General features: G+C 43.3%; 1 protein-coding gene across 1 annotated transcript in view; it reads left to right on the forward strand.

Moving 5' to 3' along the window:
* SETBP1 (SET binding protein 1) overlaps window positions 1-19624 on the forward strand; it is a 408012-nt gene that overhangs the window by 273524 nt on the left and 114864 nt on the right. The window contains exon 4 of the mRNA XM_027526134.1: window positions 13332-16788. Coding sequence (XP_027381935.1) covers window positions 13332-16788 — 3457 coding nt within the window. The remainder of the gene's footprint in view (window positions 1-13331; window positions 16789-19624) is intronic.

Genomic DNA, 19624 nt, shown 5'->3' on the forward strand with positions numbered 1-19624 from the left:
GTCCCTCCAGCCACTGCTGATGTTATTAATTTTTAAAACAAACTTCCTGATTGAGGTTCTGGCTGCCTCTAAATTGTCTCTACAAGGAGACTGTGTACTAATTAACCCATAGAAACAATCAATGATGTACCTTTTTCAAGTTTCAGGGTGATTAGAATATGAAAATGAAGAGCACAATGGTGCAGATGTTTTAAAATCACAGCAGACAGCAATTAGTGACACGGAAACCAGCTGCTTATCTCTCCAGATAAAGCCTCTTAATAGGGAATTACACTGGAGGAGTCATTACCCAGATGGATCTCACATGATTTACAGAGGAGGCGGGGCAGCTTTAACTTTGATTTGTGAGCAGGTTCTTGTCAAGCTTCCTTCTTACCTCAAAAAAGGTGGATTTGTGGCTGGGATGGAGGCAGGCTTCATCTTTCTACCTGTTGGCCCAGGTCAGGGAATCTAGCAAGGATGAGGAAAGGAGAGAATGTGGCCTGCAAAAGCCACAGGCACCTGTCTGCTTAATTCAGGCTCCATTGTTTGGCGTCAGCTCCTTCAGCTGTCCCTGAGCAAAGAGAGAGTGATAGGGCACTCTGTGGTAGGGCAACACTACCCACTGGCTGCCTAGGTGTTCACTGGAAAGAAAGTGTCCCTGAATTCTCCTGAGTGGCTTTGTGTGTGTGTGTGTGTGTGACAGAGTGCTCTTTGTAATTCTTTGTTTGATGTATTTTCTTTTACATAATCCAGGTAAATTTTACATATACGGAAATATATACATCTTAGGTATACAGTTCAAAAAGTTTTGACAAATGCACACAGCTGTGTAACTCACACTCTTATCATGATATAAAATATGTATATTATCCCTAGAAACTTTCCTCCTGTCCTTTCCCAATCCCACTCAACTTCAAGCATCCACTGTTCTCATTTATGTCGTAATAGATTAGTTTTACCTGTCCTAGAACTTTACATAAATGAAATCATACAGTATGTACTTTTTTGGAGTCTGGCTTTTTTCACTCTGCATAATTCATGTGTGTGACGTATCCATATTGTGGAATATATCCAAACTTTGTTCTTTGCATTGATGAGTCTGTGTGTTCTTCTGCTGATTGACACCCAGACTGTTTCCAGGTACTCTGAATAAGCTGCTCTAAAGTTTTTATAAAAGTCTGTTTATGGATACATGTTTTCATATCTTGGGTAAATGCACAGGAGTGGCGTTGCTCAGTCATAGAGTATATTCTTGCCTCGAGAACCCCATGAACAGTATGAAAAGGCAAAAAGATACAACACTAAAGGATGAAAACCGCAAGGTTGGTAGGTGTCCAATACGCCACTAGGGAAGAGTGGAGATATAGCTACAGAAATAATGAAGAGTCTGAGCCAAAACGGAAACTCTACCCAGTCGTGGATATGTCTGGTGGTGAAAGTAAAGTCCAGTGCTGTAAAGAACAGTATTGCATAGGAACCTGGAATGTTTGGTCCATGAATCAAGGTAAAAGGATGTGGTCAGACAGCAGTTGGCAAGAGTGAACATCAACATTTTTAGGAAACGGTAAACTAAAATGGATGAGAATGGGCGAATTTAATTCAGATGACCATTTTATCTACTACTGTGGGCAAGAATCCCTCTGAAGAAATGGAGTAGCCCTCATATTCAACAGAAGAGTCCAAAATGCAGTACTTGGGATCAATCTCAAAAACGACAGAATGATCTCAATTTGCTTCCAAGGCAAACTGTTCTTCATCAAGTAATCCAAGTCTATGCCCCAATCACTAATGCTGAAATTGAATGATTCTATGAAGACCTGCAAGACCTTCTAGAACTAACAAAAAAAGATGTCCTTTTCATCATAGGGGACTAGAATGCAAGAGTAAGAAGTCAGGAGATACCTGGAGTAACAGACAAGTTAGACCTTGGAGTACAAAATGAATCAGGGCAAAGGCTAACAAAGTTTTGCCAAGAGAACGTCATAGCAAACACCCTCTTCCAACAACAAAAGAGACAACTCTACCCATAGATATAACCAGATGGCCAATACCAAAATCACATTGATTTTATTCTGTGCAATTGAAGATGAAGAAACTCTATACAGTCAGCAAAAACAAGACTAGGAGCTGACTGTGGCTCAAATCATGAGTTCCTTATTGCAGAATTCAGACTTATATTGAAGAAAGTAGGGAAAACCACTAGGCCGTTCAGGTATGACCTAAATCAATTCCCTTATGATTATACAGTGGAAGTGACAAATAGATTCAAGGGATTAGATCTGATAGACAGAGAACCTGAAGAACTATGGACAGAGTTTCTTAACACTGTACAGGAGGCAGTGACCAAAACCATCCCTAAGAAAAAGAAATGCAAGAAGGCAAAATGGTTGAGGAGGCCTTACAAATAGCTGAGAAAAGAAGATAAGGGAAAGGCAAAGGAGAAAGGGAAAGATATACACAACTGAATACAGAGTTCCAAAGAATAGCAAGGAGAGATAAGAAAGCCTCCTTAAGTGAGCAACACAAAGAAATAGAGGAAAACAATAGAATGGGAAAGACTAGAGATCTCTTCAAGAAAATTAGAGATACCAAGGGAACATTTCATGCAAAGATGGGCACAATAAAGGACAGAGACATTAAGGATCTAACAGAAGTAGAAGAGATTAAGAAGAGGTGGAAAGATTACACAGAACTATACAAAAGGGGTCTTAATGGCTCGGGTAACCATGATGGTGCGGTCACTCACCTAGAGTCAGACATTCTAGAACGTGAAGTTAAGTGGCCTTAGGAAGCATTAGTAAGAACAAAGCTAGTGGAAGTGATAGAATCCCAGCTGAGCTATTTAAAATTATAGAAGATGATGCTGTGAAAGTGCTGCACTCGATATGCCAGTAAATTTGGAAAACTCAGCAGTAGCCACAGGAGTAGAAAATGTCAGTTTTCATTCCAATCCTAAAGAAAGTGAAAAGTGTTAGTCACTCAGTCATGTGCAACCCTTTGCAACCCTATGGACTGTAGCCCGCCAGACCCCTCTGTCCATGGGATTTTCCAGGCAAGAATATTGGAGTGGGCTGCCATTTCCTTCTTCAGGGCATCTTTCTGACCCAAGGGTTGAACCCAGGTCTCTCGTATTGAATCCCAAAGAAGGGTAGTGCCAAAGAGTGTTCAAACTACCGCACAATGTGCTCATTTCACATGCTCTCAAGGTAATGCTCAAAATCCTTCAAGCTAAGCTTCAATAGTGCATGAATTGAGAACTTGCAGATGTACAAGCTGGATTTAGAAAAGTCAGAGGAACCAAAGATCAAATTGCCAATTTCCATTGGATCATAGAAAAAGCAAAGGAATTCCAGAAAAAACATCTACTTCTGCTTCATTGACTGTGCTGAAGCCTTTGACTGTGTGGATCACAGCAAACTGGAAAATTCTTAAAGAGATGGGAATACCAGACCACCTTACTTGTCTCCTGAGAAACCTGTATACAAGTCAAGAACCAACAGTTAGAACCAGACATGTAACAATGGACTGGTTTTAAATTGGGAAAGGAGTACGTCAAGGCTGTATATTGTTATCCTGTTTATTTAACTTATATGCAGAGTACACCATGTGAAATGCCAAGCTGGATGAATCACAAGCTGGAATCAAGATTGCAAGGAGAAATATCAATAACCTCAGATGTACAGATGACACCACCCTAATGGCAGAAAGCTCAGAAGAATTAAAGAACCTCTTGATGAAGGCAAAAGAGGAGAGTAAAAAAGCGGGCTTAAAACTAAACATTTAAAAAACTAAGATCCTGGCATCTGAGCCCATTTTCATGGCAGATAGATGGGGAAACAATGAAAACTGTGACAGACTTCATTTTCTTGAGCTCCAAAATCACTGCAGACAGTGATTGCAGCCATGAAATTAAATGAAGCTCACTCCTTGGAAGAAAATCTATGACAAACCTAGACAGTGTATTAAAATGAAGAGACATCACTTTGCCGACAAAGGTCAGTTTAGTCAAAGTTATGGTTTTTTCAGTAGTCACGTGTGGATGTGAGATTTGAACCATAAAGAAGGCTGAGCGCTGAAGAATTGATGCTTTCACCTGTGGTGCTGGAGAAGACTCTTGAGAGTCCTTTGGACAACAACAAGATCAAACCAGTCAATCCTAAAGGAAAGCAACCCCAAATATCATTGGAAAGACTGATGCTGAAACTGGAGCTCCAATACTTTGGCCACCTGATGCAGAGCCAACTTATTGAAAAAGACCCTGATGCTGGGAAAGATTGAGAGCATGAGGAGAAGATGATGACAGAGGATGAGATGGTTGGATGGCATCACCGGCTCAATAGACATGAGTGTGAGCAAAGTCCAGGAAATTGTGAAGTACAGGGAAGCTTGGTATGCTGCAGTCCATGGGATTGCAAAGAGTTGCACATGATTGAGCAACTATACAACAACAGCAAGGGAAGAGTATTTCTAGCTTTAAAAGGCATGACCAAAACAGCTTCCAAAGTGGTACCATTTTGCATTCCCTCCAGCAATGGATGAGCGTTTCAGTTGTCCATACCTTTATCAGTACTGGTCATCTTCAGTATTTTTAATGTTAACTGTCCTACTTGGACTTTATCATTCTGGGCTCCAAAATCACTGCAGATGGTGACTGCAGCCATGGAATAAAAAGACACTTGTTCCTTGGAAGAAAAGTTATGACCAACCTAGACAGCTTATTAAAAAGCAGAGACATTACTTTGCCAACAAAGGTCCATCTAGTCAAGGCTATGGTTTTTCCAGTGGTCATGTATGGATGTGAGAGTTGGACTGTGAAGAAGGCTGAGTGCCCAAGAATTGATGCTTTTGAACTGTTGGAGAAGACTCTTGAGAGTCCCTTGGACTGCAAGGAGATCCAACCAGTCCATTCTGAAGATCAGCCCTGGGATTTCTTTGGAGGGAATGATGCTAAAGCTGAAACTCCAGTACTTTGGCCACCTGATGCAGAGAACTGACTCATTTGAAAAGACCCTGATGCTGGGAAAGATTGAAGGCAGGAGGAGAAGGGGATGACAGAGGATGAGATGGTTGGCTGGCATCACTGACTCAATGGAATGAGTTTGGGTAAACTCCAGGAGTTGGTGATGGACAGGGAGGCCTGGCGTGCTGCAGCCCATGGGGTCGAAAAGAATCAGACACGACTGAGTGACTGCACTGAACTGAACTGATCCTACTTGGGGTTTAGTCATATCTAGTTGTGGTTTTAATTGACATGTTCTTGCTTCAAATGATGTTTGAGGACATTCATATGTGCTCCCTGTCCATTCCTACTCCTTTTGTGATCCAGTATATTTGGCTGAAGATATTTTGCCGTTGTGTGAGGTTAAGTTGGTTGAGAACATTGATCAAATTTTCTGTATATTTTTTTCAATTTGTTTTTTTACGTCAGTTTGCTCTAGCAATTACTGAAAGAAGAGTGTTAAATCCTTTTAATTACAGTAGTCTATTTCTTCCTTTAATTCTCTTAGTTTTTATTTCCAATATTTGATTCACGTATATCTGTACGAGGTGCAAACAAATTTAGGATTATTGTTTAATCTTGATGAATTGACTCTCTTATTTTGAAATGTCCTTAATTATCTCTGGTAATACTCTCTGTTCTGAAGGCCGTTTTGCACTATATTAATTGAGTCACTCCAGCATTCTACAATTTGATGTTTGTGTGGTGTGTCTCGTTCCATCTTTTTAAACTGTGTCTTTGTATTTAATGTGTATTTCTTCAAATATAAGTACCTTACAAGTGTATACTTCCATATACCCTTCTCTTGCCCTTTGTTTTATTGTTTTACATTTTGTTTCTATAAAAGTCATAAACTTCATGATACATTGTTAATACCTCCACTTTAAGCAGGCCTTTTAAAGATTTTAAGACCAAGTATAGGTGTTAAATTATATGCCCTCATATATACTATTTCCATGTTCCTCATTCATTCATGTAGATCTGAGTTTCTATCTGGTGTTATTTTGCTTTACCCTAAGGAACTTCCTTTTACATTTCTTATAATTCAGATCTGGGCTTCCCTGGTGTCTCAGTGGTAAAGAATCTGCCTGCCAATGCAGGAGATGTATGTTCCATCCCTGGGTCAGGAGGATTCCCTGGAGAAGGAAATGGCAAACCACTCTAGTGATCTTGCCTGGGAAATCCCATGGACAGGGGAACCTGGTGGATTATAGTCTGTTGGCTCGTAAAAGAGTCGGATGCAGTTTAGCAACTAAACGACAAAAACAATTCAAGTCTACCAGCAGTGAATTTCCTCACTTTTTATTTATCTGAAAATATCTTCATTTTGGCTTCAGATATGAAGAATGCTTTCTTGGGTTAGAAAAATTTAAGTTGACTTTATTTTCGTTTTAATACTTTAAAGGTATTGATTGTCTTCTGGCTTGATCTTTATTGATAAAATGTCAGACATTATTTTTGTCACTATTTCCCTGTATATAATGTGTCTTTTTTCTCCGTTGCTTTTAACATTTTCTCTTTGGTCTTCATCAATTTGTTTACAATGTACTTAGATGTAGTTTTTTGTGTGTGCTTACTCTGCTTGGGATTTGTTGAACTTCTTACCTATATGAATCCACATGCGTTATGCTCTATCTGCTGCTGCTGCTAAGTCGCTTCAGTCGTGTCCGACTCTGTGCGACCCCATAGACAGCAGCCCACCAGGCTCCCCCGTCCCTGGGATTCTCCAGGCAAGAACACTGGAGTGGGTTGCCATTTCCTTCTCCAATGCATTAAAGTGAAAAGTGAAAGTGAAGTCGCTCAGTCATGTCTGACTCTTAGCGACCCCATGGACTGCAGCCCACCAGGCTCCTCTGTCCATGGGATTTTCCAGGCAAGAGTGCTGGAGTGGGGTGCCATTGCCTTCTCCGATGCCCTATCTACTGGGATTCTAATTTTATGTATGTTAGACCACTTGATACTTTTCTATAGGTCAGTGAAGTGCTATTTCTTTGTTTGTTTGTTCTTTTATTTAAATCTCCCTCCCTCACTTCATGAACCTTTCAATTTAGATAATTTCTGCTGTCTTTTCTTCATGTTCTCTGAGGTTCTCTTCTACTATGTCCTGTAAGTTGTTAAGCCCATGGAGAATTTTTCATTTCAGATATTGTATTTTTCCGATTTATAATTTCATTGTTATTTTGGTACAGTTGCCCTCTCTATGCTGAGACTTCCCATATGTTTATCAGTTGTTCCAATCTTTTCCTTAATATTAGGCCATCTGCATAATGGCTGTTTTGAGGACCTTGGATTTATATCTACCCTCCTGGTTACAGGTCATATTTATCTGCCTCATTGCCTGTCTAATATTTTTTATTGTGTCCTGGAAATTGTAGATAGTATATTGTAAAGATTCTAGATTTTACAATTTTCCTGTAAAGAGTTTGACTTTTGTTTTGCTTGATAGTTAATTTACTGGGAGATTAGCTTTATCTTATTAAGGATTCTTTTTAGACTTTGCTAGCTTTTATTCTAGGGTTCAAGTAACCCTACACTTAAGGAGAACTATTCCTGGGATATCAGCTGCCTGTCTGGGATATTTATTAAAGTCTCCCCATTCTGACTAGTCAGAAATGCAAGATTGCCTAATATTATGTGACCTTAGAACTCTAGCAACATTCAGTCCCCGATAACATATATCTGCTGTGCTTCATGGAGTCTTGCCCTCAAGTGCAAGTTAAAGTTTGGCCAAAAATGTAGGGTATTTCTATTAAGGTTTCCAGGGTTACTTTTCTACACCAGTCCCTCTTCTCAGGTACCCTGACCCCAGATTCTAGTCCCCTCAAGAGTCTCAAACTATGATCTCTATTTCCTCTACCCATAGTTCTCTGGGTTCCACTTCCCTGTGCCTAGGTTTAGAAAGTTCTTCTTGGCAGAAAACTAGGGATACGGCAGAGCCTCTTAAGTTTCCCTTCTATCTAGAATCACAGCTTATATTACCTGTTGCCCAATGTCTGAAAATAGTTGTTTCATGTATTTTATAGTTTTATGTTTATTTCCATAGCAAAGTCAAGTCTAATACTTATTAATGCCATTATGGTTAGAAACAAGTCAGCAATCATTTTTAATTACATAGAATTACTGTGTACGAAAGGAAACATATGAGAGCGGCCTCTGTATTTGTGTAAGCTGTTATCACCCCCAATAAATAGAGTACTTCAATATCATTCATGGCCCCCAAATAGCAAATCAAGAATGGTTCCTATGGGAACCACATTAAGGTAACTTCCGAGGGCAATTCACGTGGCAGGAAATGAGAACTGTATATATATAATTGGAAACGTCATGTGCACTTAGGGGCTTTTCTATGTTCCATTGTCTTAGTCTGTTTGGGCTGCTATAACAGAATACCGTAGATGGAGTGGCTTGTAAAAACAGAAATTTATTTCACACAGTTCTGGAAGCTGGGAATTCCAAGAGCAAGGTGTTGGCAGATTCAGTGTGTGGAGAGAGCCCGTTTCCTGATTCATAGATGGCCCTCTTCCCTGTGTGCTCACATGGTGAAGGACAAGTGAACCCTCTGGGGTCTCTTTTATTATAACAGCATTAATCCCTTTCATGAAGTCTCCACTCTCATGACCTAATCCAACACTGTGCTCCCAAAGGCCCCATTTCCTGATACCATGACACTGGGAGTTAGGATGTTAACATAGGAATTTTGAAGGGACACAGAGAATTCATGGAATTCTCTGAATTCAGAGGATCATAAAGCCATGGTTTAAATCAGGTACTTAGTTGACATTCTTCTCTACCTACCATTCACAAATGCAGAACAAACTGGGCTTAGGAGAGATGCTTTGAGAGCAAGTTCAGTGGAAGCTGGCATGTGCATTCCTCCTATTCATGTGCCAAAATGGTAATTTTCAGTCTTTTCTTAAATGACAGAACCATCTCTCTCCACCTCCTTTCTCTTAAATGAAATCCTTTGCATGGCTGCTCTGTTCAATTGAGGGTTAAAAGAATGGTCTGGAGCCTCTCTGTTGCCCAATTCACTGGCTACAATTCAGAAATATCTTTACAAAATCCTGGGACTCTGTGGAACACATTTGAAAACCACTGAGCTGGAACATCTCCTGATAATATCAGAGCCTCTTTAGTCCCTAACCCAGACCCCTGTCTTTGATATAATCTGGTAGTTCTCAACTCTGTCTGTGCATTGGGATAGCTGAGAGCTTTGAAAAATGTACTACTGTTCAGGTCCGACCTCTAGAATGTTGACTTAATTGGCCTGAGTCAAATCCGAGCTGTGGTACTCTTTACAAAGCTTCCTGGATGATTCTAACATGCAGCCAGGGTTGAGAACCTTGAATCAGACAGTGTGGGGTTGCATTCCTTTTCTCCCACACTCACCTCTTGCTCAGGCTTGAGCACTCGCTTCAAGCCTCAGGGGTGGAATGCTGGGATTCCCAGAGCTCTGAGGTTGGCTTGGATGAGATGGGGAAATAGAAATCCCAGGGTGGGAGGTCATGAACCTCTGCATACCCAGTTCTTTCTGGAAGGACAGGATTCTCACCCACCCATATAATTGACTCTTCTGCTCACTGTGCAGTATACTTGGAAAACCTGAACAGAGAATGGACTGTGTTAAGAGTTTCTAACTATGTGAATTACAAAGAGCTCAGAGAGCAATCAGGAATGCTCAGTGGTGCCAAACTACATATCCTAACAGGCCTGTAGTAGCTCTGCATATTTACCACCAAAAAGTGCTGTGAATGTCATAGCAACCACATAAGAGCCCCACCCCAGAGGAATTACGGTGTTAAAACATTAGATGAGTGGTTTTACAACTCAATTATGTTTCAGAATTATCTGAGGAGCATGTTAAAATGCACATTCCTTAGTCCCACCCTGGGAGATGGCCAATGAGTATATCTGCAGCAGGGCCCAGGAATTTGTATTAATAACCAGAACCTTAGCTGGCTGTGATGCAGGGATCCAGGACCACATCTTGAGAAGTACCAAGTGCCAAAATAAGAGATAAAGCTCCCTTCATTCCCTTATACCCAGGCACATCTTCCTGTTCATGTAAAAGCAAAATATCTCACAGATAGCACATTAAAATTACTGGTGTCAGCAAAAAGTAGCACAAATACAGCTAACCCAAGTGTCGTTTGTCAACCACAAAGTCATGCTTGATTTTTGATGAGTTATATGATTTTCCTCAGGCCAGAATCATCATGTTATCCTCTTATTGGGACAAAAATTGGGACTTGCTTTAGATAACCCTGAGATAAGGCTCCTTTATTCCATTTTCATAGATTTTTAAGTTTTTATGCAGTGATTTAATGCTTGTTTTTAAATTATGTAAAAAAATAAAATGCTCTTTAAAAAGAAATCTGACTTGTACAAAATTTAAATTTATATAAGTTAATTTATACATTGGTTGTGGGGGAGGGTATAGTATCTACTTTATAAAGTAATTTTTCGCATGACAGACATGCTTCCATAAACACATCCTGTAGGAGAGAAATCTGTCTAGTGTTTTCAAAATGGTATTTCCCTGATGAACATTTGGCCTAGACTCAATGTACATGGAAAGCACATATAAAAAGGAAGCCAGACCTTCAGAATGACTGTGAGTTCCACAGTCAATCTGTGGGGATGGGGAAGCAACCAAGAGTCATGCTGAACTTGATTGTATTAAAAGTTTTCCGTAAAAATAATCTAGCCCAGTATAGAATAGCATCAGCTCTTCCCTTATTTGCTAACCATTTCAGAGATAGCCGTGCTGGGGACTGAGGGTGGTATAAAGTCCATAAAAGATTCAAGTCTGATCCCCCAGAAAAAAATCTACAGTCTGAAGGGGAAACGGAAACATGTGCTCTGTGGATTAATAAAGGCCCCAGTCAAAACCCTCTATATGGGATAATATCCCCCAGACAGCTGGGGAAGGATGGGAGGGAGAGCTTGCACCCCTGCAACTGAGCTCAAAGCCCGTTTTGCCATGTCCATCTCTGTCTCAATGGAGTAAGTGCTCAATTCTCAGTGAAGGACATATTGGAACTGACAGCCTCACCATTGTGTATATAATCTGTCATGGCTGACAGATGAAGAAATGGGATTTTATGAAATGCAACTGGATATAGCCATCAGCCACTGCTGGAAGGAAAGCCTTGTTCTCCTGCACCCCTTAAAAAGCAGTCCTCCTCAGTCCTCTTTGCCCCTTGACTGCAGCCATCTGAGCACCAGGTTTAAAGCACCATTTCCCCCATTACCGCTGATCTTTTGTTGTGCTTCCCTTTTGTCCACCCTGCCCTTTGATTGCCAAGCTCTCCCAGCAGGGCAAATTGCAGCTGAAATGGTAGAAACAATGGGATCCGGCAGTGTCCAGATGGAGGCACTGGGAGCCAGGCATGCTTAACTGCTTACTTTCAGCTGGTCTGCCCTGAGTGTAAGTGAGCAGGCCTCACCTTTCAACTGCCAGAGTGAAATCCACCCTCCTGACTGTCACATGGGTTTCCCCAAAGGCAGAGTTAATTGGAAAGTGAAACAATTAATGGGAGATGGAAGAGAGCTAACAGTAAAAATTGCTTTGAGGGGGAGTTACCATTCAAGTATCTTTAGTCCTTAAGTATTTGGGAAGGATCTTTTGTTCAACATTTAATGCATCTGAGAACTCCAGTTTCATTATGAGCCATTATGAAATGAGTGATTGGTGGCTTATTGTCTTTTGTGTGTGGCCATGTATTTTGTCGTGGTAATAGGCATCTTAAATATCATTTTGTTTGTTCATTCAACAAACATTTATTGAGAACTTTCTGGGTGGTTTGCTTTGTAGTAGATACTGGGGATAAAAGGATAAATGAGAGCATCTCTGACTTCAAAATACTTCCAGTCTAGGAGAAGACATAAAAGTACACAAAAAATAGCACATTGCATTATAAGGATTGTGATAGGTGTCTTCAGGAGAGACAATGGTGCATGCAGAAGGAATGGCAGAAGAAATAGGGCTGCAGAGGGTAACTGTGTCTGCAGACAATATGTAGCAATATACAGTAATCTCACTAATGACAAAATGGATTACCCATAGTAAAATCGGTCTTCCCTCATTTATTCAATAAATGTTTATCGAGTGCCTACTATTTTCCAGGTACTGTGCTTGGTATCTCTGTGATGGTATACACAGGCTAGAAAGGAAAACAGGCATTAATTAAATTAGCACAAAAATCAAATGTAAATTTAAAACTATGATAAGTACAACAAAGATGAGATACATTGTTTCATGAAAACATGAAAACATTTGACAGGCCCCTTTCCCCCATGCAGTCGCAGTCATCCAACTTCCCCTCTTTTTTCTTTTTTTTTTTTGGAAGAAAATTAAGTCTTATTTATTTTTAAAACCAAACCACTAGGAAAATATATCACAGTCTTGAAACAACAGACAATATTATCATTTCAAGTAATAAGTTGGTAAAAAGACAAGGTCCTTAAAATGATAAGGTGCCAGAACTGGCATGAGAACAACTCATGTAGCAAAGGCCCAAGCTAAAGTGGGATTTGGTAACGGAGGACAGTCCTTTTGCCACTCTAAAGGAGCCACAGTTCACCCCTGAGTTGCTTACTTTTCCTCCCTTGACTTTTGTGTTGCCAGAGGATTGTCTCAATGCAGCTCTGTCATTTCTGGGGGCAAAGTAAGCAACACTGGGTTTAGACTTTCATTCTGTTTCATGAAAACCAGATTTTTCCAAACCCCATACTTCACAACCAACTTCCCCTCTTAATTTCTCAACTTGTGCTCTTTCTCCTTCTTGGTCCCTAATGAGCTGCTTGTTTGAGTGCGGAGATGCCGTACTCCAGGATAAACCCCCAACAGACACAAACTGCAATAGGGAACCATGTGTGTTTGAGGAGAAGCCGGGGCAGAAATAAGCTGCAGCTGGAGTTATGGAAATGAGCACAGGTTGTTGAGAAGTTAAGATGCTCTCCTGAACTCTGCCACCTTGGGCAGGACTCTCGATGGTTGAAGTTTTGGCCTCTTCATTTGGAAAATGGAAGCACTGGACTGTGGGACCTTTAGAGGACCTCCCATCTCTAAATAGTTCTTGTTCTTGAGATTGCATTAAACCAAGACAGATCCTGTTACTTAAGGTGAGAAAGGCAACGATTAAAGCATCCTTATTAATGTTCAAAAATCAATGCAACATATTTTTACTAAAGAAACTGAAAAATATACCTCCACAAAGCATTCTGGTGTTAAAGGTGGCTATTTCCAACTTATAAATAATTAAGCCTTTGATATGAAATTTTAAATGGTTTCAACATGCTCATCTTTGTTTCTCTCTCTCTCCTTCTCCATTCCACCCACCCTTAGGCTTATGAGCGGCCACAGAAACACTCAGCTCTCCACTATGACCCAGGCCTCCCACAGGATTTCACCAGTGACACCTTAAAACCAAAGCACCAGCAAAAAAGCAGCAGCCAGAACCACATGGACTGGTCCACCAACTCTGACAATGGACCTGCCACTCAGAATTGCTTCATCAGTCCAGAGTCTGGCAGAGAAACTGCAAGCACCAGCAAGATCCCAGCTCTTGAGCCCATGGCTTCCTTTGCAAAGGCCCAGGGTAAGAAAGGCAGTGCAGGGAGCACATGGAATCAGTTGTCCAACAGTAACAAAGATCTGCTCTTGGGAGGTGTGGTTCCATCTCCAAGCAACCACAGCTCACCAGCCCCACCCAGCAGCTCTGCTGAGTGCAGTGGGATTCAGCCCTTGGTAGATCAAGATGGAGGAAGTACAAAGGAGCCCCTTGAACCACCTACTATAAGCAGCAAGAAAAAGTCCAGTAAAAAAGATGTGATAAGTCAAACCATACCAAACTCAGACCTAGACTGGGTCAAGAATGCTCAGAAAGCATTTGACAGTACAGAAGGGAAAAGGGAAGGCTACTCTGCAGATAATGCCCAAGAGGCCTCACCAGCCAGGCAGAATGTGAGTTCCGTCAGTAATCCTGAAAATGACTCAAGCCATGTCCGGATTACTATCCCTATCAAGGCACCTTGCCTCGATCCAAGCAGCCATAAGAGGAAAAAGAGACAGTCCATCAAAGCAGTGGTGGAAAAGATCATGCCAGAGAAAGCCTTGACTTCGGGAATCACTATGAGCAGTGAAGTAGTTAATAGGATATTTTCCAACCCCGAGGGTAATAAGAAAGACCCCCGTGTCCCTAAGTTGGGTAAAATGATGGAGAACGAGTCCCCCTCAGCTGGCCTTGAAACTGGTGTAAATGCTGAGAAAGTTGTCCCAGGAGGTGTACCTAAGCAGAGAAAGCCACCCATGGTCATGACGCCTCCAACATGCACAGATCACTCTGCAAGAAAGCTGCCAGAAATCCAGCACCCCAAATTTGCCGCCAAACGGAGGTGGACGTGCAGCAAACCAAAACCCACCAGTCTGCTTCGGGAGGCAGTCATGGCCACCTCCGATAAATTGATGGTGGAACCGCCGTCTGCTTATCCCATCACTCCATCCAGCCCTCTCTACACCAACACAGACAGTCTTACTGTGATCACGCCAGTCAAAAAGAAGCGGGGGCGACCAAAGAAGCAGCCTTTGCTCACGGTTGAGACAATTCATGAGGGGACGTCCACCAGTCCAGTCAGTCCCATCAGTCGGGAGTTTCCTGGCACCAAGAAGAGAAAGAGACGACGTAGTTTAGCTAAGTTGGCCCAACTAGTGCCAGGAGAGGACAAACCCATGAGCGAGATGAAATTTCACAAAAAAGTAGGAAAGCTTGGGGTATTGGATAAGAAGACCATCAAAACTATTAATAAGATGAAAACACTCAAGAGGAAAAATATATTGAACCAGATCTTGTCCTGCTCCAGCAGCATAGCACTGAAGGCCAAAGCTCCCCCGGAGACCAGCCCTGGGGCAGCAGCGATCGAGAGCAAACTAGGCAAGCAGATCAATGTCAGCAAGAGGGGCACCATCTACATCGGCAAGAAAAGGGGCAGGAAGCCGAGGGCAGAGCTGCCACCCCCATCCGAAGAACCCAAAACAGCCATCAAGCACCCGAGGCCTGTTTCTAGCCAGCCGGATGTTCCCGCCGTGCCTTCCAACCTTCAGTCACTTGTGGCGTCTTCACCAGCAGCTATGCACCCACTTTCGACACAGTTGGGTGGGTCCAATGGCAACCTGAGCCCCGCCAGCACTGAAACCAATTTTTCAGAGTTGAAAACTATGCCAAATCTCCAGCCCATCAGTGCTCTTCCAACCAAAACCCAAAAGGGAATCCATAGTGGGACCTGGAAGCTGTCTCCACCCAGGCTGATGGCCAACTCCCCGTCACACCTTTGCGAGATCGGGTCACTCAAGGAGATAACACTGTCCCCTGTGAGTGAGTCCCACAGTGAAGAGACGATCCCGAGTGACAGTGGCATTGGGACAGACAACAACAGCACGTCTGACCAAGCAGAGAAGAGTTCTGAATCCCGACGGAGGTACTCTTTTGATTTCTGCTCCCTGGACAACCCGGAGGCCATCCCATCTGACACCAGCACAAAGAACCGGCATGGCCACCGGCAGAAGCATCTCATCGTGGACAACTTTCTGGCCCACGAAAGCCTCAAGAAGCCAAAGCACAAGAGGAAACGGAAAAGCCTGCAAAACCGTGATGATCTCCAGTTTCTGGCGGACCTAGAAGAGCTCATCACGAAGTTCCAGGTGTTCAGGATCTCCCACCGGAGTTATACCTTTTACCACGAGAATCCGTATCCCAGCATTTTTCGGATTAATTTTGATCACTATTACCCGGTGCCATATATCCAGTATGACCCGTTGCTCTATCTTCGTAGGACTTCAGACTTAAAGTCAAAGAAGAAGCGTGGTAGGCCTGCAAAAACCAATGACACCATGACAAAGGTGCCTTTTTTACAAGGGTTCAGCTACCCTATTCCCAGTGGAAGTTACTATGCACCCTATGGAATGCCTTACACATCAATGCCTATGATGAACCTTGGTTATTACAGTCAGTACCCAGCTCCTGTGTACCTGTCACACACGCTCGGAGCAGCGTCCCCGTTCATGAGGCCCACAGTGCCACCACCTCAGTTCCACACAAGCTCCCACGTGAAGATGTCTGGTACAGCTAAGCATAAAGCAAAGCACGGAGTGCACCTGCAGGGGCCCGTGGGCATGGGCCTTGGTGACAGGCAGCCATCCCTGAATCCTCCCAAGGTGGGCAGCGCCAGTCTGTCCAGCGGTCGGCTCCACAAGAGGAAACACAAACATAAGCATAAGCACAAGGAAGACCGGCTCCTGGGGACCCACGACAACTTGAGTGGTCTCTTCGCAGGCAAAGCCACTGGCTTCTCCAGCCACATCCTGAGCGAGCGGCTGAGCAGCGCAGACAAAGAGCTCTCCTTGGTGAGTGAGAAAAACAAGCATAAGGAGAAGCAGAAGCATCAGCACAGTGAAGCCAGCCACAAAGCGTCCAAGAACAACTTTGAGGTGGACACCTTGTCTACACTGTCACTTTCGGATGCCCAGCACTGGACGCAGGCCAAGGACAAAGGTGACTTGAGCAGCGAGCCTGCGGACTCCTGTGCGAAAAGGTACTCTGGCAACGGTGGGGACGGGGGCGGCGCGAGACCGGAGAGCCTGGACGTGTTCAGCGAGATGAACCCTCCGAACGACAAGTGGGACAGTGACGTGAGTGCGAGTAAAAGGAGGAGCTACGAAGGCTTTGGAACGTACAGGGAAAAGGACATCCAAGCCTTCAAGATGAACCGCAAGGAGAGAAGTCCCTACGACTCCTCCGTATCTCCAGGTAAGGCCGAATTTTCTTCACGCTTGGACTCTGCTGTGACTTGGTTGCTGGGCCCTGCCATTCAGCAGTCGCTGTCTTCGGCACATTATTGCACTCACTAGTTTGCAGAGAGGTAGAAGCCGTATGACAGTGGGTCTTCTTGTACATTGGAGTCTGCTGTACCTTTTTTGCCTGTTTACTCAGTATTTACTGTCTTGCCTCTTTGGGCACCATTGCCTGAGGACTGTGGGCCCAGAGGCAGCCGCAGTAGCTGCCTAGATTACATCCATACCACCTACCTTTATGCATTTAATGAACAATATGGTGCCTAGGTCCTCATCTGATCTGGTGGTGAATTTGCGAGTTGGGTAAATCCTGTAAAACTCACTAGGAATACCAACAAGATCCCAGGAATGTCAGAGCTAGATGCAAATGAATATCTAGTTTATCTGACATGCTAGCTCTAGCTGTCACACAGCCTAGGTTGAAACACCTATAGCAGAGCCATTGGAAGCTAATGACCAGTGACTCTTGAAGGCTACGTGGTAAGGAAGCCACAGACCAAGACCGTGCTTTCCTCTCTTTGTCCATGGGCATTTGATAAGCATCCCTTTGTAGACCCTTCAAGTGGAGCCTTGACCTGTCATTTCCCTGCATAAAGGTGGGGCCGGGGCAGAACCTGGCTGTCAGCACCATGAGTTTCCTGCCTCTGCGGGACTTTGCCACCGTGTCTCTTGGCACATCCACTGGGGTTGGGATTTGCCCACTAATCTCTAAACTGAAGTCTGGTTGCTCATTCCTTGTCAGTTGCTGGCAGAATTTCCTTGCTAATGTGCCCACCCACGTAAACCTTCCTTGCCACAGAAGCCTCGCACTTCTACGCATATATCCCTTTGCCCCTGTCTATATGTCACACAGATGGTAAGACTCCTGTAGAACAGAGTAGTTATTTACTAGGAAAAGAGTCAAAACTCCTTAGGTCAGACAAACTCTCTGACCAAAGCCTAGTTTCGAGGACTGATCGTTCCTGATAAGATTTGAGTGTACTGTTTGACCTTTGTGTATGGTGCTTATCCCTTGCTCATCCTCCCCCTTCACAGGGAGTCACATTAGTGAAACTGAAGGCAATCTATTCATGAGGATTAGAGACGTTTTCCAGGCCAGCAGATTTCAGGAGGAAATATGGCTATGAGTTGGAAGCCACTTAAAGATTGCCCCAAATTGCCAGTAGCTTGTGAGTTGCTCTTGTGGTAGATGTTGTCCTTGCTTAATGAAGAGACCAGTTAGCAGTCATGTCTCCTGCATTTGCCGAAGGGGATGAATGGCCCACACTTCATGTCTGCCCAGATAGATGTCCTCTTCTGGGTTTCCCCATTTCTGATCATCAGACTTTATTGAAGGTGCTTATTTTTTGTGCAAAGCCTAAATTAAGCCCATCCAAACAAGAGTTGGGCTTCCCTAGTAGCTCAGATGCTAAAGCATCCGCTGCAATGCAGGAGACCCAGGTTTGATCCCTGGGTCAGGAAGATGCCCCGAAGAAGGAAATGGCAACCCACTCTAGCATTCTTGCCTGGAGAATTCCATGGACAGTGGAGCCTGGTAGGCTACAGTCCATGAGGTCACAAAGAGCTGGACACAACTGAGCAACTAATACACACAGACAAGAGTTGCTAAAAGATTAAATTTTCACGAGACATATTCTTACTTTCTCTTACAATGCGGTGGAATTGAACTTGCCATGAGCAAAGAGCTTTCTTATTTCTATTTTCTTAGCATTGTTTAGTTAGAAAACAATAATGGTATGTTATTGCTGAGAACCTGCAAGCAAGAATCCTAACTTAACAGACCTGAGAAACAAGGTCTGCTAAGCTGCTACTGCTAAGTCGTTTCAGTCGTGTCCGACTCTGTGTGACCCCATAGACGGCAGCCCACCAGGCTTCCCCGTCCCTGGGATTCTCCAGGCAAGAACACTGGAGTGGGTTGCCATTTCCTTCTCCAATGCATGAAAGTGAAAAGTGAAAGTGAAGTCGCTCAGTCGTGTCCAACTCTTAGTGACCCCATGGACTACAGGCTACCAGGCTCCTCCATCCATGGGACCCTCCAGGCAAAAGTACTGGAGTGGGTTGCCATTGCCTTCTCTGGAGAAACAAGGTCTCAGAAGCTAAAACCAGCCGCTGTTACATTAGGGTTCTCGGCAGTCTTACGGGGACTTCTGCATGTTTCAACTGTTTTACAGGTGGGCTCTGGCTTAAGTTTGCCAGCTAGAGGTTTATCTCTGGGCCCTGCATCTGAGGGCAGCCACACTGTAGCCACACACAACTCCTTGTATTTGTATTCACAAGTTGGTTGTTACTTCATTTAAGATTCTCCCTCTCCTTCCTCAACTTCTTATTGTTTTGCAGTTAGCCACAGAAAGCTAGATTCAGCCTGGAAATCGAGTTCTGCACCCAACTCTGTTATGACCTTAGGCATGATATCCTACCTCTTTGGGGGTACTATCTGCCAACCTGTAACTCAAAGAATTGGGCCAGATCTCTTTTGTATGGCATATTTCAATTCTTAAAGCCATTTTACATGTATTTCTTAGAGTGCCCTTCCTGCAATCTTAGAAGAGAAATACTTGCATTTCCATTTTATGAAACAGGACACTGAGGCTCAGAGATCCAGTGACCTGGTCAGGTTCAGAAAAACTGTCACTTTTAACTCTAAGCCTAGGGCTTTGCCCTCTGCATTGCAACTCAGCTGCATGTCACCCAGCTAGTTAAGGCCAAGTCTAGAACACAGGGCCTGGTCCCCAGTCAGTGTCCCTATATCTTACCACCACCCTTCCTCTCAGAATCTCATCTGTCCTCTGATT

This window comes from Bos indicus x Bos taurus, chromosome 24 (assembly GCF_003369695.1).
Source record: "Bos indicus x Bos taurus breed Angus x Brahman F1 hybrid chromosome 24, Bos_hybrid_MaternalHap_v2.0, whole genome shotgun sequence".
Classification (NCBI taxonomy): Eukaryota; Metazoa; Chordata; class Mammalia; order Artiodactyla; family Bovidae; genus Bos; species Bos indicus x Bos taurus.